Source organism: Sphaeramia orbicularis, chromosome 6, assembly GCF_902148855.1.
Source record: "Sphaeramia orbicularis chromosome 6, fSphaOr1.1, whole genome shotgun sequence".
In the NCBI taxonomy this organism is placed as follows: Eukaryota; Metazoa; Chordata; class Actinopteri; order Kurtiformes; family Apogonidae; genus Sphaeramia; species Sphaeramia orbicularis.
In genome coordinates, this window is record NC_043962.1 from 29,663,942 (window position 1) to 29,687,359 (window position 23,418).

At 39.0% G+C, this 23,418-nt stretch overlaps 1 protein-coding gene across 12 annotated transcripts; it reads right to left on the reverse strand.

The window, feature by feature from the left end:
- Window positions 1-1,308: 1,308 nt before the first annotated feature.
- tpm1 (tropomyosin 1 (alpha)) lies at window positions 1,309-13,072 on the reverse strand. 12 transcript variants are annotated; one of them, XM_030136490.1, is made up of 10 exons: window positions 12,819-13,072; window positions 12,012-12,137; window positions 8,677-8,810; window positions 8,185-8,302; window positions 6,999-7,069; window positions 6,707-6,782; window positions 5,902-5,964; window positions 5,719-5,788; window positions 5,083-5,161; window positions 3,761-4,063 (listed from the first exon to the last, which is right to left on the reverse strand). In XM_030136490.1, exons 1-10 carry the CDS (start codon window positions 12,930-12,932, stop codon window positions 4,060-4,062), a joined length of 855 nt encoding a protein of 284 aa, XP_029992350.1. In that variant the 5' UTR covers window positions 12,933-13,072; the 3' UTR covers window positions 3,761-4,059. The 12 variants fall into 12 exon arrangements, with proteins under 12 accessions (XP_029992351.1, XP_029992349.1, XP_029992347.1 ...); XM_030136488.1 differs by lacking the exons at window positions 6,707-6,782; window positions 12,012-12,137 and adding exons at window positions 6,150-6,225; window positions 12,327-12,452 and having other exon boundaries at window positions 12,819-13,069; XM_030136485.1 differs by lacking the exon at window positions 6,707-6,782 and adding an exon at window positions 6,150-6,225 and having other exon boundaries at window positions 12,819-13,068.
- Between the last annotated feature and the right edge of the window lie 10,346 nt (window positions 13,073-23,418).

Here is a 23,418-nt window from a genome sequence, read left to right on the forward strand (position 1 = left end):
TACTGTGATTTTCATTTTACAGTGAAGGAACATTGCTCTGTTATTTCCAGTGTCTTTAAACTGCAGCCACATCTGCTTTTTTCACATGTGTCACCTCCTAATATGGTGGATGTTCTGTTGTGTCATATAGTGTCTTTATCGACCTTTGCTGTTGACACATTTCAGGCAGTGAACGTGTGCTGACCAGAGACTCAATGCAGGAACATTAATGTCTGTACTGGACTATGATCATGTGATGTCCTCTCAAAGCTTTCATGCTCTAGACAGTTTTAATCATTGAGCTCTGAGGTTTATTCTGAACTTTAAAGCCCTGACTCATCACTAGTTGTTGTATGCTCATGTTGGATGGTCCACTTTGGTCACACTCTGAAACACTGGCATGTTCTCATCTATAAATGTATCCTACATCTGCTTCCATCATATCTTCAAAAAACTACACTTAGATATTGTGTTCACGCTAAGGTTTTTTTCCTTCTGTCTTATCCAAAAGTCTGAACTGAAGAGGGGAAAATACCTATAAATATTATGCTGCTCCCTCTGCTCAGAACTAGTTACAAAATGACACCAAACTTAAGGAAAACAGGGATTTTCAATCCCACAGAGGTAGAAACATTTGGTTGTACATGTTTTGCCTAATTAAAATTAATTACTCTTTTGACTCATCATTCTATACTTGTATTCCATATGTCACTGTATATGCAAGTGTCATTGCTTCACTGTCTGTAACCCACTGCTATTTATCTTGGTGAGGGTGCTCTAGTAAAATCTTTTTTCTTTAAATCTCAGTGTCTCCTGGTTAAATACATTTTAAGTAAATGTATCTACTATTTCATTCACACAACCTTTATCTCCTGACTGAATTTTTGTCATATTGTCCAGTTGTGGTTCCTCCAGTAGTTTTTTATCATGAAATATATTTAATTTCAACAGCTATGCAAAATAAATTTCAAGAAAAATGTATTGAGAGACCTCCTGTCAGGAGTAGCTTTTCATCTAAAATTGGACATAGAACTTCTTTTAGCATTTCCTTCATTAGGTTATTTTTATTCAACAAAAATAACTCATGATTTCCAACAGTACCCCTTGACTTGAATATTTAGAAACTGAAATTATATGGTCCAGTGGTGCTTAGTGAGCTCCAGTGAACCATACAAACATGTGACCATGTTTTTCCTGGAGCTGAAAGTCAGTGAGGGTCATTTGTTTCTCTTTAACTTGTCATCAGTTGTTGCTAAAAAAAAATAAAATAAGTAATAATAATAATAATGATAAGAAGCTATGCAGGCTATGCACCACAAACAAATTAGAAAACTTTGAAAACGTGCTTTTATTTATATTCATAATTTGTACATTTTAGACAATTGTAACATCTATATTAAAACAATGCTAAAACAATGCACAACCAGATGACTGAAATCATACTTTATAGACATGAACAAATTTTAAAGGAAACTAATAATATACTGTGATGCATTTGCATTTACGGTCATTTCTTAACAATACAGTAGCACCAGTATCCACACTGACAGACATTGCCAATGTATGCCAATGTACTTATAAAGAAATTGTGAGTGAGATGGGCATTTTTTTAAGGGTGTAATTTGTCTTAACAGTATGCACAATGTGCGTAACGCTGAGGTTTATTTAAGTATAAAATTTATTCACTTTGTGCTTTGGTATGTGCATAGAGGTGGAAGAGAACGTACCAGATCAGCTTCAATGCAGAAACAGCAAACAATCTTTGTAACCAATGGCACATGTCATTTCACCAGATGACGTGTCAAAAAAAAAAAAAAAAAGTATCTCAAAAGATTGCAAAAGGTAAACGTCATCACTAGATAAAAACTGGCTTGTGAAAACAATTGTGTTTCTCAGTTGATGCTTTATCAAAGGGAATGGTTAAGCTTTTCATTCCCTTAGGTTCACTCCTTGGTCAGGGTTCCACTGAAGGCAGGACGGTGCAAAAAGAAAAGCATCTGCAGTTTGTTCTCCACCATCAGCAATGTACGAGAAGAGAGGTTTATGGTAAGCAAGGTGCAAATACAAAAAGCCAAAGCCACAGTGTGTGGGTCAGACTGTGTTTTCACAAATTATTGAGTTCCATTAGAGTCTGGTCCAGCATCTGGGTCATATTGAGGTTCTCTTCTTTAGCTTGTGACAGTTTCTCTGTTAGAACACCAAACGAAAAAGTTTTAATCTCACACAACAAGCAGGTACAAACATGTCAGTTGGTTAGCTTGCATTGACAATCGAGCTTGCTACATTAATCAGATCAGTCATTAAATTTGAGTTTCCAGACCTATACACTACACTCACAGAAAATGAACAAAACAATAATATGCAAGCAACCATGCAGACAGGTTACACAGTCAATACACAAAAGTCAATACACATTAATATGTTAGCAGCAAAAATCCGTAAACAATTGGAATACTGTGTAATGTAATTTTACTCTGTTGGAAGTCTAGGGAATGATATTCTTTAAAAAAAAAAAAAACCTGATTTTTACCTTTTAAATACACCAAAAGCAAAACAAATCGCAAGCTCTGCAGGAATTGTATATAAATGATGCAAACAAAAGTGCGGTGGATCAGATTGTCATTCACACATTAAAAGCATATTGATCAAGAACAGTTAAACATTCACATAATTTAGTCCTCATTCAAGGCCACACGTAGTTCATTAGTGAGAAGGCGGTTTTTCTCAAGTTGCTGGTAGAGGCGATCTTTGCAGTCAGACAGCAAGTAGAAAAACAGAAAGAGGACAGGAAATCAGAGGGAGATTGGAAAGGAGACACTGCAATGCCTTTGACACCTACCTTCTCCAGGACTGACCACTGGAGAAAAGCACACTAAAAATATCTGCGGTCATTTATGATTTAACAGGTGTTGATTCTCTTGTTTTTGGGAATCATAGCAAACTAATGTTAAGATTGTTTCAAGGCAGGTCAGTGTGTAGAGAGGGAAAAAAAAGAGGATGAGCACATTTAACCCAAGGAGTTAAAAGGAGCAGTGAAAGCAGACTGAAGTATAAAGTTAACTATCAAAATCTAAGTAAAAAAATAAATATCTGTCTGCTATTCAATCTCAAGTGTATGTCCAAGCATATGATAAAATAACTGATCAAATTCAGCACTGTTAACTTCACTCTATAGTCATTGACATTTTATGATTTTAAGGATGTGGCTCAACCTCTGGTCTCACATTTTGTTTTATTTTTAATGTCTCACAACAGCTCTCACTTCTGCTACTTTCCTGTGTCTGAAGTCGACATTAATAAAAACACTCAGATTGTGTGATTGTATATTTATTCAAATATTTGACAGGAAACTGTAACAGACCTTCTCAGGCAGTTTCATCCCATTTTTACAACTCGACACATCTTACAAACTGTTCATAATCCACTGTTAAACCATTACTCTACTTCCTGATAACAATCCAACATTAATCCCCTCCTACTGTCAAATCTTTCTAGAATCAGTTCCTCCTGTTACATGACTAAATGTTGCAAAGTGTTTGCATGCATCAGTCTAAAATTCAAGAAGACAACTAGGCTCAGCTTTCAGCCAAGGACCTGCAGTCTTTCTAGGTACTGTGCTCATAGCACTGCTGTGATATTTTTAATATCGCAATTAAACGGAACAATATCTGAGGAAAATAAAAAGAACATTCATTGTGATCTTTAATGCTACACTGAGAGAAATAGGAGAAGGCTCAGCCTATGGCTTGTTCAGATGCAGAAACAAAAACAAATGCATAACTTAAAATCAAGGCTTCCTGGTTTTATTAGAGCCACTTAAAATAAATAGAAATGAAAAAGAAAAAAAGGACAGAGTAAAGAGATACAGCATACATAGAAGGAAGGACGTTTATTTTTTACACAACGCAGAAAGATTCTAGGTCTGTACAAGAGATGGGATGCAGTTAACTTTGACATGAGGATGAAAACATGAGGAGGGAAGGAAAGACAAAGAGGGAAGGGAAAATGGAGAGAAGGCTGGAGAGAGCAGACAGACACTGCTCAACCGGCGGGAGGCGTCGTTGATGAGGAGTAAACAATTTATCTGTGTGGGAGAGAAGAGGTACAGTGAACCGAAGGGGTCGGTGTGGGACCTGGGGAAATTTGAGATGCGCACCACAATACACCAGAGCAACGGGAGTCACGGCACGGCATAACGAAACCACAATGCTCAATGGAAGTGCACCGCGAGACCAACCACGCTAATGAGACAAATTAGAGGTTGGACCAACCTCTGAATACATCAAGACCTTTCTGTTAAAAGACAAGGAACAGCGATGGACCAAGCAAATGTGGTGCGCCTTTTTAATCTCCCACAGAACGGCCAAATGTTGAAAGACAACACCAAACTTTGTGGATATTACAGGGTTAACTATTGGGGACGTCGCAAACACACTGTGGCCTTTCTTCTGGACAGAAGTAGACCGTATTAGTATAGGAAGACAACATAACCAGAGACACCACTTGAGGTACAGTGAATGAATAAAAGACATGGAAATGCTTTCTCAATACAGTTTGTAACATTTTAACAGAAAAGTTGCATGCATTTCTCATCATGTCAAAATATAATGTGAAATTGTCAAAAATAATCTGAATTAACATTCACATTACAAAATGATCATGATTACTTTTCCAGCAAAATGTAATACATCTCCAGTTAAATCAGCTAAAAAAGTATAACCAGAGACCCATGCATTTCTTCTGTTCATGCACATGACTTCAGTCCTGTTCACAGAATTATCCAACAACAATGATACTGATACACACAGTATCATCATAATCACAATAATATTTAACATGATCAGTAGGAGACTTCTTAAAGTTCCTTGCAATTTTTGCAAACTGGCTTCATTTATAGACAGAAGTGGTACTATGTTTTAAGACTAATATTGTGTAAGACTATAAAAGAGCAGCTTCAGTCTTTAAATGTAGAAACTTCAAACAATTGATGGGGTAGTCGTGATGGGTATGTGAAAACACGCAGATGGAGACGGAAGATGTATATGAAGGAACTGTAAGGACGAGCGACGGCAGGACAAGCAGGCACAGCAAGTTGAAAATTACATGGAAGTCATGTCGTTGAGGGCGTGGTCCAGCTCCTCGCTGATGGCCTTGTACTTCAGTTTCTGAGAATACAACTCATCTATTGGTGGGTCGGGGTGAAAGGGCAGGGCGCGGTGAAAGGGAGCAAAAGTGAAGGAGTTTATGAAAAGCAGGAGGTGAAAGGGTCAAACATTCAGACCAGACCAAGAAGACAGATCAGAAGGAGAGCAGAAAGATAGAGAGAGGCGAAAATTGAAAACAGAAGGAAAAGGGAAAACAAAGTTACACCAGAAAATGATAGAACAGAACAAAGGTTTCCCTCAACCCCATTTAGAAGTAAACTAGTAAAGTAGTCCTTAGCCCTCGTTATGACCCCTTAAGCTCTGAGTGAACATCTAGGTCTGATATCTCTGTTTGTTTCTACCCTGTAACCAAATCAACCCAGCCTAATAAAGAAATAAGAGACTACAAAAATGTAATGTTGCGTGAAAAAGAGCCATGACGAAGTTAAGCAGGAAACAGAAATTGAGTCCAAGAGCAAAGCCAAGAATGGGCTAAGGGGGTTTTCAAAGAGAACTTACCTAAATACAATAACTGACATGATAAATATGTACTGTAAGGGTAGTCTTTGAAGGTGAGAGGTGAAAAAAATCATACCTTCCAAGTCATCAATGGTCTTCTCAAGCTTGGCTACTGATCTCTCAGCGAACTCAGCACGAGTCTCAGCCTGTGGTTGAGAGACAGATTTATATGAGTAACACTGTGATACTGCACCTGCGACTTGTGTAAATTTCCCTGAGCTCAGCCTGCAAACCCAGATAAGGCCTCGTGAAACTTTACCTCCTTCAGCTTGTCGGTGAGGACCTTGATCTCCTCCTCATACTTGTCCTCCTTCTGTGAGTACTGTGGGACAGAAAGAATGATGGGAGTTCAGAGTCTGAATAACAAAAGAATATTAACACACAGACTTATAGAAAAATATATTGTGAAATGACACCAAAGAGAAGAAATCTGAGTCCCCTGGCTCTTCCACCAAGGGTAGCTGAGAGGTCTGACTGCATGCATTTGACCTAAAGGGTCTTTCTTACCTTCTCAGCCTGGGCCTCCAGTGACTTCAGGTTGTTGGTCACAGTTTTCAACTCTTCTTCAAGCTCAGAGCATTTGCTGGTGTTTTAGACAAGGGGATAGGGTACAAAGGGGAAAAAAGAGGAGGGTACAGAGAACAGACGGAACCGGAGATGGACACAAAACAGCAGGAAAAAGGGGAAGAAGAAACAAAGTATGAACTACAGGGATTACACAAGGAGGGAACCCAAAGTACCTTTAAAGACCTTAACAGAGCAGGAATGTGACTCTTTATGGTATTAACACAAAGAGGAAGGCTAAGGTTTATCAATAAAACAGCAACTGCAATTTGTGCATCTAAATTTCATGCTTTTCTTCAGTGTGAGGTGTTATTCTCGCACAGTCCCTGCAATGTTACAGGAGTGAAAGCGTCTAACATTCCCAGCATAACAGAGGAAAAGCATGAGCAGAGCAAGCAAAGCAGAGGTTTCATTCAGGACAGTCAATAACAGTAGGAAGAGCCACTAATTAAAGACACAAGTGTGTGTTTGTTAGTAGTTTATGTTTTTGTCTGTAGTACCTGCATGACTGAGGAGTTTAGTGATTTCATGCTTTGCTCCAAAACTCTTAGCTCATCTTCCACTTTCCGAGCTCGTCTGTTAGTGGGTGTGGCGTAGGTGCACAAGCCAAAACCATTCAAACCATGAAGAGCATGCAAATAATCAGCACATACAGTAAGAACACAAGGCACAATGTTTAAACAGGAACAAGTGCTGTACGTACTGTACTAGTGCTCAAAGTTCCAACTGTTTAAAAAGCAAGCTTATATGTGTGTTTAAGTGCAAATTTTATGTAGCGGTCAAATATCTTACCCTTCTGAAAGCTCAGCACGCTCCTCTGTGCGCTCCAGGTCACCCTCAATGATGACCAGCTTACGAGCCACCTTTAGGTTCATCACAACAGAGTGTTACTTGGAAAAATGTTTCAGTATAATTTTACTTCTTGATTTAGAGCACAAGTGTCAAATATATAAAAAACGGCCAGCCAAATGGTCCAATCTGGCCCGTGGGATGTATTGTTACAGGGTCAAAACACAGTATTCGAAATCTCTCTGACGGGACATTTTAGAGACAATTTGACAGATTAGTGTTGCTAAATGACTTACATTTTTACTTCTAAATTCATTTTTGCTTTAGTTGGACCATAAGGGATTATCCAAAACAAGGAGCTACTTTATACTGAAATAAATGTTGGAATGACAATCAATTAAAGTTTGCTCTCTGACGGGACATTACTGTCTTTTAACCCTACAGTGTAAAAATTACACTGAAAATATTAACAATCAATGGTGACAATCATTTTAGTTCAGGTTCCAGATACAGACCAAATCAATCTCAAGTGGGTCAGACCCATAAAACACTATCATAACAACTTATAAATAATCACAACTGCAAATTTTTGTCTTTGTTTTAGTGTAGAAAATTAAAATGACGTAAAGATGTCTACATTTACAAACTTTCCTTTAAAAAACTGTGAATAACCTGAACAAATATGAACATGAAATGTCTTAAGAGAATTAAGTGTAATTTTACCAATATTCTGCTTTTTACTAAATGTTTTGTGTATTTCTAGATCCATTATGATCTGTAAGTTGGAATGCACATATGGAAATCCTAAACTGAGGCATAATATTGTTAAAAATGCACTTATTTTTCTTAAAGCATTTCAGGTTGTTCATGTTATTCAGATTTTTAATGAAACTTTCATGATGTAATTTTACTTTTTCACTGTTGTTAGTTTACTCGTTCCGGCCCACTTGAGATCAAATTGGGCTGAATGTGGAACCTGAAGTAAAACGAGTTTGACACCCTTGATTTAGAGTATCAATATTAGGTATGGGAAAACAAATACTTTAGTGATTTAAAGTAAAGCATAAGGGTATTATTTAACAAATGACTGGATGTCACAGAGTTACTAATTGTAGTGCAAGACAAACTGCACGTCGTCGGGTGTGGCCTATTAAGTCTTTGGGTGGCTGCCAGCATGTGAAAAACTCGCCTCCTCATATTTGCGGTCAGCCTCCTCAGCGATGTGCTTGGCCTCCTTCAGCTGGATCTCCTGAATCTCCATCTTCTCCTCATCCTTCATGGCCCTGTTCTCAATGACCTTCATGCCTCTGTGTAAAGGAAAAAACAACAAGGGGCCGTTAAGACGCATCTACTTTTACAACAGCACAGACGGGTAGACGCAACAAACGTGACTCCCTGAGGACACATGTATCCAGTGGACAGTTGCAGTAGCTAGTACATCTTTAAGATAACCTTCCAAGGTTCTTTTAGGCATTTTGGGGTCACAGAAAAATAGCTTCTCTGTCAGACATAGTTAATTGTTTGACATCTGGCTCTGCAGCACAGAGACGCTGCTTGTACTTCATACAAAGGGATGGAAACACAGCAGCACGGTCTATTTATCTCCTGTCACCTGGTCCCGGAATAACACAAAGAGAGCTAAATGGCGTAGATCCGACATTTCAATCTCTCAACAACCCACCTCTCGCTCTCATCAGCAGCCTTCTCAGCCTCCTCCAGCTTGGTCAGGGCAGTTGCCAGACGCTCCTGAGCACGATCCAACTCCTCCTCAACCAGCTGGATACGTCTGTTAAGGGAAGCGACATCTCCCTCAGCCTAGGGAAAGAACAGGAGCAAGTTTACATCTCAACATTTTAACACAAACACACACAGACACACACACAACACACTATAACACATACTCCCATGTAAGCCCAAATAATGAATGATTTTCTGTGTAGTCTGTCTGTCTTGTATCTTAATCAGGGTTATTCAGAAGCATTTCCATTCGCCAACTGGTGTATAAAGCTCTCTCAGGATGCCTGCTGTACTCCTCACAGACAATGTATAATGATAGCAAAGTCCCAAACTGAATACCCTGCTTCATTATTGGGCCCCGGAGAGAACATTAACAAGCCTCAAGGCAAAGGCCCTGAGACAATATACTGTAAATGAATGATCCCATGGTGCAAATACAACAGCAGACAGAACTCCCTGAGTACTTAAGGGTTATTTACACTGGTCACACACTAAGTGGGATCATCTATAACATATTTTTGTACATTTAATGGGATCATCTATAACTTTTTTGTACATTTAATGGTATAGTGCCAGGTGTCTATATTGTGCACTAATAAAATGTGACACTATTGTTGTAAAGATTCTGTTTATCAACTGTTTAGAATGTATGAAAACTAGAATATTACCACCAGCAGCTGTTTAAACCCTGCCTCCCCTGCTTGCTGGACCAAAGTGCATCTTAAATTCTGAGGCGTGACGCGGAAATTACTTATAATCCATCAACTGAGGCAACAGTTTCAGCTGTAGTAAAGTCCCTCATGGTTCATTAACACGAATTACAGATTGTCAGACTGAGTTTAAGGTGGACTCTACTTCAAGCCCTTACAGAAACATTCATTTCCCGTCTAAGGCACTGCCGCTATGTTTGCACAGTCAAATCATTCCTATTGTCCTTATAAGGGCAAGTCAAAGAACATAAGCTCACACTAGTGCACACTGGCACCTTAGATGTTGTCACAGTTAAAATGTGACTTCCTGGTTGCACAAAAAAAAAAAAAAATTCAAATGTCTAATCTAGAGCTGGCATGGTTGCTGAAGTGGAAATATTGTTTACTGGAAAGCAGGTTGAAACTGGCGCCTTCAGTAAAGTGCATGAGAGGTAATGTGAGGAGAGCAAAGAAGGGGTAACTGGCATGAGGTATTAAAATAAAACAGTCCATCTGGGCTGCTGAACTGCTCTGACCAGAGGCCTAACGTTACCAATTAGAAGCGCTTAGCCAGGAGCAGCAGGCTCAGACCCTTAACAGGACAGGCTCCTCCGTGGCGTGGTGGCACTGCGTGGAGCCAAGTGGGGCTCAGTTTGCAGCACTGCAGTAATAAGAGACACAGAAATCCCGCTATCTCACTGCGTGTTTGCACAAACTGCCGCAGAAAACGCCAGAGCCAGAAGGATCTTTAATAATAAGCGCGTCCTTTTTATTATTATTATTATTATTTTACGCGCGTAAACATGCTTACTTGTTCTCTGGTTTTCCTCTCCGCAAGCAACTCCTTCTGTAATCTCTCGGCTCTCTCTTCAGCACCGTCTGCCTGCTCTTGCAAGGATTTGATCTTTCGTTTCACTGCCTCCAACGATGTAGCTCCGGCCATTTTTTTTTTACTCTAACAACTAATAATAATAATAATAATAAAAATAAAGAGTACTCTGTGGGCACTGTTTCCGAGAAAATGACAATGAGCAAGATGACGTCCTTGATTGTGCAGAAAGCTGCGTGCAGACAGGCGGAATAGTGCGCAAGCTTTCTGGAGACGCACTCTGCAATGCCTGTTATTCGTCCAGGAAGTAAAGCTGATCGCAAAATAGACTTAAAAGTTAAAGTGTTGCGCATGTTTCTGCAAAGTCTAATAGGGTGCAAATCTACAAAAATTGCACATAAAGTAATTAAACCTCAAATTGAATTCACACAACAATACTTACTTTAATGGTAAGAACCCACCCATTCACTATCAGCCTGTATGTAGTGGACTGATGGAGCCACAGCGCCCTCTGCGGGTCAACTGTGAACAACACACCGCAAACAGTGAATTATCTGGATCCTGGAGGCTATTCAATGAGTCTGGACAAAACGCAGTAATTATAGACTAAGTTTTAGAATGAGCCTCTGCAAGTATCACAGAAGTCCTTCTAAAATGCGAACATGAGGGAAAAACATTGTCATAAAAACACTAAGTAGTAGTTTAGTTAAACCCAGTTAAAAGCTCATATGATCATATTTTAGGAAAACTACAATAGTAGGCAATCAGGAAAAGAGTCACATGAGGTTTCAAAGGGTAAAAACTCTAGACTATTTAGTAGAGTCACAAAGAAACCAGACTGTAGGCTTTAATGAATCCAATTAAAGGATTATTGCAGTTAATTTTCTTAGAGGTAGCTGTTGACTACACTGCAGACTGACTGAGAAATATCTTCGTCTGGCGCACTTGACCTTAGTGTCACTCCAAATCAGCCATGAGCAGAGCTGTTTGTCTTGGAAAAATATTTATGAAGACCTTTGCTGTTTTGTCTCAAGCAGGTCGCGACCTTTAAATGCCTACATTGAAATTCCGTACATAGTTTTTGCGTAATATTTATCTCCATGGGGAAAAACACAAATATATTTTTTGAAAAACATAATTTATGTAACTTTTACGCACCAGGGCATTTTGATGGGAAACTGTTTTTCCCCCTTGTGGTAAGCAAAGAGCGCGGCTCGCAGATGTGAGCTCTATCTTGACCATATAAAGCAGTGGGCTATATTTATCCAAGCCCTCGCTCTCTGAGCTCTTGGGAAGAGTGCACATTAAGATACTTCTTATTTCATTGGGAAAAAACTTCTTCATCCTAACACTGGGCTGAACACAGAGACCTAAAGGCTGCAGAGGTGTGAAGAGATCATTCAACAGCTTATTACTGCATTTATCACTCACTGATGATCTGTCTTTGAAATAAATGATCTGAGTGTCTATCAAGTAGCTAATCAGACATTATTTGGGCTTGTAAATTCACAGGTTAACCATAAATATAGTTTTTTTTTATCCAAATGTGTTTTTTTTACATGATGGACAGGTGCGTGAAGTTCCCATCCAATAAGAAAACTATCCCTGAGATAACAGATAACAAGTGAAATAGAGGTGTAGACAAAGAGGTGACTGTCTGTGGGTATAAATTGTTGTTTTCCACACTCAGTGATGAGAAAATGAAGATGTGAGGAAGCGTGGTGCAGGACTGGTGCCACTGTGAAGCCCTTCCGTACTTACATCGGTGGCTTTCTTCTCAGCCAGCTCAAGTTTCTCCTGGGCATCTTTAAGAGCCTCGGAGTACTTGTCCAACTCATCCTCAGTTCCCTTCAGCTTCTTCTGCAGAGCTACCAAGTCGTCCTCAAGCTGAGGTGAGTTTAAGTGTGGGCAGTTGCAGAGGTGATCAGCGCAGAGACGGAGGTGCGTGACGCGCACAGGCGCAATAGAGCAAAGGGAGAGACACGGACAGAAGAGGACAGGACAGGAAAGGACAGGAGGAAAGAGAGGGGAAGAGAAGAGAAGTTAGCGAGGTTCATGCACATCAGAATCAGATACCTTGGTGGCGACCTCCTCAGCGGTCAGCAGCTTTTCCTCAACAGTTTGGAACTCCTCAAACACTTTATCTCTCTCGTCTTCAGTTACACGCATTTTCTTTTCCATCTCTCTTATATCGTCCTCTAACTACACATGCAAAGACATTATAATGTTAAACACATAATTAAATTAAAGTCAAAACAATTTATTATCAAAGAACATTCTAATATATTTGTCTTAACTGCTGGAATATAGCATTTCCATGCTTATATTAACATCACAACTGCCAAAAACAGATGAAGGAATAATTTACAACATCCAACAACCAAGCAAGATGAGTTAGTCTTAATTTAATCCTCTTTTTGGAATTCTCCGTGCAAATAATTAATCCGCATTTAGGTGAAGATCCATTTAAGGAGTAGGTAGTAGCATATGTTGCCATTGGTATTCCTGCTTTTTTTATGGGATTTTCCTCAAAAATGAAAAAAAAAAAAAAAAAAAAAAAGTGCCGACCTGTTTGCTTCTGTCCTCTGCTGCTTTCTTGTCTGACTCAGCCTGTTCAGCTCTGTCCAAGGCATTCTCCTTGTCGAGCTTGAGCATCTGCATCTTCTTCTTGATGGCATCCATGGCTGGTTATTGCTGCACCAACAAAACGTCCAAATGAAAACCAAGGAGAGACCCGGAGAGAGGGGCTAGGGCGTCTGTGCCTAACTGAACGCTAAGCTGGAGTGCGGGCTCTGCCTGACTGTGCCCTGTCAAATATGTACTTTCAAGGGGGGGTGACTAGATGCCTTTGGACATCCAATACTTTTTTGGAGTAGGCGTGTGTGGGTGCTCGGGCGTTTTTTCAGGATCTGCTCTGCGATTCGTCGGTCCCAAACATTTGACTTTTGATACGCCTTTATATGGGGTGTGATGGACAGGCCGGCAGCTCCCACGGAACTCTTAATGTAACAGAAGCCATTTAATTCACAGGGAAGAAGGAGAGGACACCACTTTGACCGAATGAGCACATCATTAGATCTCTACATGTGACTTGTGTACTGTTAGTTTTCCTAATGGGACATCCCATTTAGAAACAGTATGTGGCGCTTGTCTCTACATTAAATGCCTTTAGTGTTTGTTCATTTTTCATCATTAACCTCTGACATCTATTTTGTTTATTGTGTAAGTGTGTAAGTGGTGTTTTCTGATTTACTGACAAACTATTTCTATCCATCTGCCTTTTTTTGCCCAGTGGCTGACCAGGAGTGGGACCACAGGCAGCTGCACAAACAGTTTGAAGAAGCTTTTGTCCACTTACAGTCAATGATGTCTCTGTGTCTGTGTGTGAGTGTGTTTGGGTGGGAGTAGCTTCCACAGGAATGAGCTGTAGGAGTTCAAGGCAAGAAGAGATCTCAGAGAAGAGATGCTGCTGCAATGCCCCAGAGGCATTATTCACAGTCAGAGGGGTTCAAGAGAGCAAAGTGTGTACCTGATAATGTATCTGACTGATAGCCATCCTGTAAACTGTTGGATGGGCCATTTGACTGGGACGGCAACAGCCTGCAAAGCATGATGGGTGCTCACTCAGAGCGGATAACCCACTAATTAATGACACATTTGAGATATGTTAACTGTTTCACAAGTTGTTGGAAAGTAATGAGAAAAGAAGCAAAAAAAGCAAAAACATTTCATTTATGTTCTAAACTTGGGAATAAAGCTTAAAAATGAAAAATTTCTGTGGCAACAAAATGTAATAATAAATGCTAATTTTATTAAGTTGATTAACTCAAAAAAAAAGTTATGGAGATTTTTTTAAGATAACTGAATTTAACTGCTGTAGCGCTACAACATTGGAGGGAGATGACTGAGGACACACCAAGTGTCTCCTAGTCTTGACAAAGATTCTCAAGGATATTTTTAGGATCGCCTTCTCTTTCATGCACCTGCCTTGGTCTGTAATATGGATCCGAGACACTGTGCCAAGAGTCCAAGGTCTAATGCCATTAGATATGTCCCTTAAAATAATCCTTGTCTTGCTTATGCTTTGGCGTGTTTTATAGATTATTGTTGCTACGCCTGACAAATTTGTTCATGCAGAATGAAACTAATTGCTCTTTCCTTGAACTTGACCCAACTGGCAGTTAAGGAGAATGAGAAATAATATTTGCAATTTTTCATTTTATTGCTATTTTTATTTACTTTGCTTTAAGTTATAGTCCTGGTAATTCAGGTATCAGTCGGATCTACAGACAGTGGGTTTCTAAAAGTTGTAACAGACACTGATTGACAGAGACAGTAATAGAAAAATATTTAGATAATCTGGAGACAAGCCAGTCTTGTAATAGCCTGGTATTTATATAATTGAGATTGGCAGTGAAAAATACTATCCTCAGACTTGGGTTTATTCATGACTGCTTCTCTCACTTTAAATCTGAACAACTGTAATTTAATGCTGGATGTTGTAGCATCTAATTTATGGAAAAAAAATCTTTGTGTTTTTTTTCAGTGGGTGGCAGTAATTTATTTTAGTAAGTGAGTTTGCACATATCCTCTACTTATTACTTTACTACATTAATCTTTTGATTTTACTGTGCATGATGTTGTTCATGTGCCAGAAAACACTGTACTTATAAAATAAATTGTGCAATCATTTTGTGTAAGATTTGACACTTTTTAAGTGGTTTATATTTGAGTCATGTACTATTTTCAGAGTTATTTGTCATTATCATATTCTCCTCTTACCATTGACAGTAAAGCACCATTGTTGATCTTGATCTGCAATTTGATCTTAATTATATTTAAGAGCATTTTTACTTCTGACTTAATGGACCCAGGGGAGGTTGGTGATGGCAAGTTGGATTTACTGTGGCATTCTGGGAATGAAAATAGGCTCTATTATGATGTTTTCCTTTAACATATTGACACAGTAAAAATAGCCCAAGCTTAATGCTCATGCTTTGATAAGCGTAGTCACAAATCTCTCACTCTGTCCTGATATTATTGAAAAGCTGCTGCATTAAACTTATGTCCTTTTGGAAAGTTTGAGGTTATGCAGAAATATTGGCCACATTTAAAACTAAACAAATTAAAATATACTCAAGTTCTCTTTAATTTCTCTGTATCATGTGCTTTTTTTAGTAAAGCAATGACAAACTTTTAACATCTAAGAGAGTTTTAGGCTTTGGTAGCTTTCTGAAGCTACCACAGATCCAAAAAGAGTTTCTTTTTCACAGCCGCTGGAGTAAATCTCCAGACGTATAATTTTGTGCTCTTAGGAAAAAATTCTGCTTCTCAAGGCCTCCAAAACCTCCTACCAGCATGGCTGAAAGCATCTGAAAAACATTTAAGATTACACGCTACAGTTAAATATCATTTTTCTGAAAGTGTTGAAGACTAATTCACTCTAAAACAACTAACTTAGGTGTAAGAACAGTATGTGTGAACAGTTTAATACATGTATGTTTATTTTAAGTGGGAGTACCTTCTTAATTTCCATTTCATTAATGGAGAAATCAGTGTTTTGTTTAAAAAGACTGTTTTAATAAATTCATCTAAGAGCAAAGATTCTCCTTAACATTCACCCTCACAGTGAGCAAACAGCTGACAGGATAGAGGCAGACGTTAGTGAATGAGGAATTCATTCCTCACAACATGCTGTTTGTGTGCCTCCTGTCCAGTTTCTGGACAGATCCGAGATACTCTGACATGAAGGAATCCCGATCTTCCTGATTCAGGGAGGAGACAGCTGAGAGGGGCAGGTGCAGCAACAACCACAATTCATAAAGTCATTCTCTACCCTAACATCATATTTAGTTATGGGAGATTTTTACAGCTGCCACGGTTATAAACAAGGTTGTAAAAATCACAGTATACAGGACCACATTAAACATGAGACAACTCAGGGCACTTAAATATTTATAGTGACAGAATGAATAAATATAGATGTAAAAAGGAGGTGAAAGCAATTAGGTTGAGGTGAGGTGAAACTCATTTCCTGTGTGAATCTAAACAATCAGTAGTCAGATATGGCTTTGAGGTGATAACTAATTTACAATCAATTTACATGACATTCCTCATCAGTGTCTTAATACTGTATTAGTTGATATGCGAGGCCTACAGTGACGACCCACTGTGTATATGGAATGTCCGGTTCTCCTCACTCACTGCTCAGGGAGGAGCTGAACTTTCCTTGGCTGTTGTGCCTGAAGTCATGTGTGTAGAAGAGGACCCTTGAGAGGGAGACTAAGGTTTTATCATGGCTAAAATGTTACAGCATTAGCGCAACTATTTTTCTGCCCTCTTGAAGCTTAGCCACAATGTATGTCTGATACATGTAATGGAAAATTCCTTAAAGAAAAGACCTTCATCTATTTGGTATTTCTTATGATTGTTTCATTAGGTGATAAGATTTTTTTTTTAAATGTAGTTTAATTGTTTTCAAATACTATGTGACTAATTGGAAGTGACAGAAAACAACCAGAGAGTATTAAAGGTAGCTTAATGTTGACTCCACAGCCACTGGGTGAAACTCTGAGAAGCACAGTCTTGGCACGCCCCTCGTTGAATACCATCTGAAGATTTCTGCAGACATCGCCCAGATATATATAGAGAGAACTCCTTGGCTCTTTCAGACATTACCCCTGGGATTAGATAGCTCCATGCAGGGTCATAATCATTTAGCATTGCAAAAAGGGAGAGGGGGTACTGGGCGGGTGCAACCCAAGCTGTAACTCAAGCCAGGTCGATACCCTACTGCCGCCGGGTTTATTCACAGTAATGGTCCTCTGACATATACCGGTAGTCATAACAGTCAAATTGGGATATTTGTGAACACTCATGTACAGCCAACCACAACCGGGCATACAGACATCCACAGTATTTTACATGATGGATAGATGTAATAAGGTTGTGACACTTTGACTTGTGGTGTTCTGTGTGGTGGTAAATCTGTCGTTAAGAGTGTAAATCATGCAGTTTACTGCGGTAAGTTGTATTTCTTTTTAACTTTCTGTTTACCTAGAGGATGCTGAAAGTGAGGTATAAAAGTTTCATGATTCATAATTCTGCGTTTTCATCAGGCCACATGTTTAATCATTCGGGAAACCAGATTCCTGGGGCCTGAAGGTCAAATATTTCAGCTGCAGGTGCTCCATTGAAGATGGGAATCATTGCTCCTGTGCCAAGTCTGTGTTACAGCACAAGTAGCTGCTGTTAAATGAAAAGATCTGTCATCTCTCTGAGTGTAAATAACTGCAATAAGTTACTTAAAGGCAGACAATAGGCCTCAAACCCATCTGTCTTCAAAGCTCTAGCAAACATTTCTCAAGTTCATATTTAGTTGCATAGTTGGAGGTACTTAAGGTATTGTATTTAATGCTACCTGGGATTAACCTCATTTATTTAGAGGTCCACTCTACTAAAATTATTTGGCTGAATGTCAAAGTCAATGACATTTACTTGTTGTAAAGTATTTTAAAATATTACAACTGTTTTGCTTTTTTTTTAAAATCACAATTACAGACCACTTCTGTACAGGTCAAAGCTGATAAAGATATCATTTCCAAACTTTAAATGCTTTGGCAAATAATTATTTCCAAGAAGCCTCAATGACTCTTTGCAAGCAGCTATTATTTATTCAGGGAAAAAAAAAAAAAAAGAAATTGGATGTAGAGTAAAAATACCAAAAGTGAAGGCGTCCAGTCTTGCAAAGGCAAATGTGGGTAGAAGTCATAATGGAGGAATATTTGTGGCCTCTGCAGGGCTCCTCCCAGACAGTTTGTTTGTGTTCCCCCTCTACAGATGGGGACACACAGAAAGGCAAGAATGTCAGCCATATCTGATGCTGCTCAGTCAGCTTAGCCTAAAAGGGAGGGGGGGTAAGCACTGGGGGGGAACTGTCACGAATCATTTCAAAGTCATGTGGGATACCATGTTAGAATCCTTGTGGAAAATTAAATTCTCCAAAAACAGCAGACATGTCATGGCACAAACACTGGCATAAAAAGTCAATCTATTTGACATTCTGCAATATACATCTGCCTTCAGTTTAGTTTTTGGACTTTCATTGTGTTTATTTGTACACAGCAAAGGGCAAGTCAAGAAGGAAATGGATGGTAAATCATTATTTACAGGGAGCTCAAACTTCTTCCGGTTCCTGATAAGAGATTCTTAACATTTTCACATCACTGTCCTAGTCTAACATACACCATTCAGTGAACTAAAGCTGTTTAAAGTTCTTCCTAAATTGCTATCATTTACTGTGTGGCTGTTGTTGATATCTTTGCAGCCTAATTATTGTTGCTCGCTCTTACTAGTTTTTCATCTCTATTCACAGCTGCCAAACATCTTGTTGATAGCTCTCTTTAAATATTTGCCTTCTGTCTTTTACTCCTCATGTCACAGGGCTAGAACTTTCCGTGTTTGCACACAGAGGGAGAATCTTTCATATATGTGTCCATATATGGGCTCTCTGGTGTAAGCGAGGTAGAGAAGACAGAGGAGAGGGCTAAGTTGCGGGGGCTTTTTGTGAGGTCCAAAGACGTACTCGATATTTCTTTCCATTCCACAGGGCTATAAAACTTCTTGGTATGCACATCCAGCTTAGCCACTGTTCTCTCTGTTACAGTCATCTCTGTCGGAGCCCTTCTGGCATAGAGAAATGAAACAATGGTGAGAGGAGGAGGAAGAGGAGGAGAAAGATGCTGGACTTCTATGGTAATATGGAAGTTTCCCTTTGTATGTTTTTGTTCGTGCAAATTAATTTCTTTTAATACATCCAGTCTTAGCAAAAAAGCCTTTTGAGCTCTTCTGAAGGGAAAAAGATTTAGATCAAAACTCTCACAATGACCAAAAAGGTCACTTTTTTTTAAAGCTGAAAGTACACTTTTACATCAGGTTTGCTATTACTAACTCCCAACCACAAAGTGACCATAGTTTGGCTGAAGGAAGGCCATAATATGGAGCATCTGTGATAATCTACGGTGATGAGACATTCCTCTGTGGTTTTCAGTGGCTCTTTAAAAGCTTGCAGCCTGCATTCACTAAGACTGGGTCAGAGTGGTTTTTCTGCAGTCAGGAATGCCACAGGAACCCACAGCTCTGCAGCACCTGCATTCTTATACCAAAGCCTGTCTGTAGCCCCACGTTTGATCAGATGCCGTGACCGTTTTCCAGTCAAGCACAGGCAAACTGCATAGTTAGGGTGGTAGATAAAGCAGTTGTACAAAGTCAGTCATAAAACAACTCTTGAGCGCATACGCAAGAGAATAAATAGACACTCGGCTGGTGAGGTCTGGTTAGTTCCTGCTCTGAGGCCTGAGATCACAATATAGAGTTTGGTAAGTGGGTAATTATGCTCTGAGGCTGCCTAAAGGGCATGTAACTCCCATCAAAAGACTGAGAATGACTGTGAAGGAAGCTTTGGCTCAATCAAAGTTATCAGCGTCAAGGAACAAACAGGAAAAATGTCCATATAAGACGTACATATGAATAAAACTACACTGATTAATCACTTTGCATGACCCCACACTAAATCCTCCCATGAAAATTGACATCGATGTTGAGAAAAATCTGCTGAGCATTGAGTCGAGCGACTGTTTATTCAGCTTTAATGCAGGGTGGGGAGGCCGCAGGACTGAGAGAAGAAAAAAAGCCAAGGACTTTTCCTCTGTAGAAATGTGGCCTGTCATCTAACGAGTGTTGAGCAAAGTTTCCTTATTAAGACAGAGGGTTTGGATGGACGAGTGTTACATTTCACTCTAGACAGCTTAAAACCCAGGAGACAGTGCAGATCAGTTCCAGTCGGCAGCACAGTCGGAGACAGACGGGTCCCCTGTTCCACGGCTCACTCTCAACACTTTTCAGGCATGAACACAACTGAGAGAAATCACAGAAAATCTTGAGAAAGTCTGATGCCGTTAGAGCATGTGTCAGATGATATCATTTAATAGATATCCCTGATGTTACATGTGGAGTTGTCCAAAATTAGCAGCCAAGGTTTAAGTCTCAGCTCCGTCCCAATATAGCCCTGCTGTCATTGCTGACTTAGAAATACTGTGCCTTCCTTGCATGATGGCTAAAAGAGCTGTGATGCCGTGGAGGGAGAAATAGACAGCAAATACTGTCACTCAGCAGACATTGGACATTTTAAAGGTGACAATCTCAGATACTTCACATCAAAGCGCTTAAACATAATCTCATAGAAATGGGTGCATACAGTCTATTGAGGTATTGCATAAGCATCAGGGACACTTCCTGCAATCTGACACTCAAAATATCAATTTTCTGATATTTGGCACAGCAGATACAGCATTGAACACTCTTCCTCACCGTTCACACAAGCAGGATTGTTATTTTATCTGATCATCTCTAGCCAGTCTCAGGAAACCTCTATCAAATGAGTAAAGCCTGAACCATTAAATCATTGACAGAAAATTCCAGTTCCTTGAAACTGGAGCCTTTATTGGTCCTTCTGAACAACCCAAAAAAAATGTTTTTCCAAATATCAATTTCCATGTATGAGTTTTAATTTTGTATCATATTTGATACTCCAGGTCTCAATGCTCAAATATTATTATTTCTGAACAAACAAAAACATAATATAACACAAACATGTCTAACAAATTGGTGATTCCTTTTCAAAATTGGCAAAGTTCTACCTCCTTCCTCATCCTCATTACTGACAATCTTGTAGTGTTACTGGAAAGGCCTCTGGTGACACCCCCCCACCCCCCCACCCCAGTGGATGAGCTTTCTATTGCATGTATCTAATTGTATACATCAGGTTTTTAAGAAAAAAATATCACACTGATCATGTAGAGGGCTTCAAAACTCATGTATCAAATATGATACGTTTGGCGTTATAGGGTTAAAATGTCAAATCATAAAGTATGGCATGAAATTTAACATCATTTTTAACCTCTTGAGTTAAATCACAGTGCAGAGACAATAGCCAGTTCAGAGTTACGAAACCACTGGAGATACCTCTGCAGCCTCTGTTTACTATCACCATTAAATCAGAGGCTGAACAGTTGATAAATTATGGAGCCAGCATGTTGGGAAGAACCCCAGTGATGACCTAAAATAGTCATGTGTTCCAGACCTGAGTAAAAGGCTTTCTTAGATCCATCAGCTGCTGTCTCCCAGGTTTATATTAGGGAGCAGTTCTTCCCAGAGCATGAGTAAACAACAGGTATGTTTTAACACAATGATCTCACTCACTTTATTAAAATCATACTGTAAGTCATTGCTACTGTACATATTCCACAGCTCTTCCCCACTCAAGTCTTGAGAATATTGTAAAAACACAGAGGTGGTATAAGTGCTTTAAAAGGTGACTGCACATTTTACACTAATAAGCAATAAGTCATGTTGAAGGAAGTCTTATAATTATCAACACTGTTAGTTTAATGTGCAGGATTGAACTAAATGTCAAAAATACAGCTGACAATACTTTATACATATTAGCAATGAGGGAAAAAGGGAGAGTGAGGGAAATTTCTGTAGTTTTGATCATTTTAATCATTTATTAAGTGCTGTTTACCTTCTCTCTCTTCATCCTCTCCCCTAAACAATGCTGTTTTTTATTGTTTTCTGCTGGTCCTACCATAGTATGCAGCAGTTAGTAATAAATAAATATGGAGAGTAGTACTACATAGTACATAGCGAGGGAAAATCAGGACATCCTTACACTGCAGAAAGTGTACAATTGGATTTTATTCTGAGGATACTGCCAAATACATATGCTGTTTGTTAACAAAAGGCTTCAGTTGCAGTGCTATGGACAAACTGCCCAGCCCAAAACCAAAAGCCTTTCCTGACAAGCATTTTTTTCCAAACCTCACTTCCCTTTGGTTCACTTCTGTGAATAAGCAGAGAAAACTTAGACTCAGCCTATACGCTACTAATACCTACTATATCTGCATTTATCTGTTTCATAAATGTAACTGGGTTCACTGAAAAAAACTAATTTACAGTACATTTTAAATCAGGTCTTTTCTCCAGTGAAATGAGTGGGCTCATGTGTTTATACTGTCACCCATAAAGTTGGAATACTTTTGTTTTCAGACACATTCCACTTTTTATTCCTATTTATACACATCAATAATCACCTTTGACCAGATGTAATGATTACATAATGAGTCCCAGTTACACTTTATCTATCAAGAATAAATCACATTGTTCCAATCAGTTCATGAGAAGAGGTAAAAATATTTTATTTCAACTTCATGGGCAACAGTGTAGTTTGAACAGCCAAAAATAAACCAATAAGTGAACAAACTGCATCATAAAAATTATACGATAGACCTCATAGCTCAATCCAATTGTCAGTTTTTCCAAGACTATTCCATGCAAGAGTCATGACTCCATCCCATCATCACTTATGTTATCTTAGCACAATTTTCCTTTATTACAAAGTGGAAAACATATGAATATATGTAATTAATGAAACTTTATATTAAGTTGGCATGTTGTTGCCTTGCTGTGGTTTGGACACACAGAACAGCTCTGAAACAGTGAAAGTGCGGAGTTGACACAGTGTCATTAAGTTTAACTAAGGGTTAACATGAGTTCATTGTGAAAACTTGAGCGTGGAGCAAATCCTAAACTAAATAGCTGACAGGCGGAGGTGATTAAGCATGGCACAAGCTGTTGTGAATGACAAACAAATCTAAGTATAACATTTAGGATGCTAGAACTACAAAATATAGGTGCTAAAGATTAGTAGACTTGTGTTTTGGGTACAAAAACTGTGGCAGTGTTTGAGCGCTTCATCAAACAACACCGACTGAATGAAATATGTAACATTAAGATGTAAGACATTTTATGCATGATTTTATGCGCACTTTCCTGCATTTGACAGAACAAATAGCACAATGAAAGTGTTGGAAATCTGAAACACACCATACCATGGCTTTGTAACAACAGATGTGGAGAAGGTCTGTGAGGTTAATGATGTATGCTACGGTGTAACAGATCCGGCATCAAACCTAATGCTGACAAGGTGCATCTGGAATCCATACCTATGTGCAGAAAACCAACATGAGACAGGAAGTACCTATAGACAGGCAAAGAGAAGACTTGAAAAACAGGATGTACAGTATGTTAGGGACAGAATAACGGGGTGATA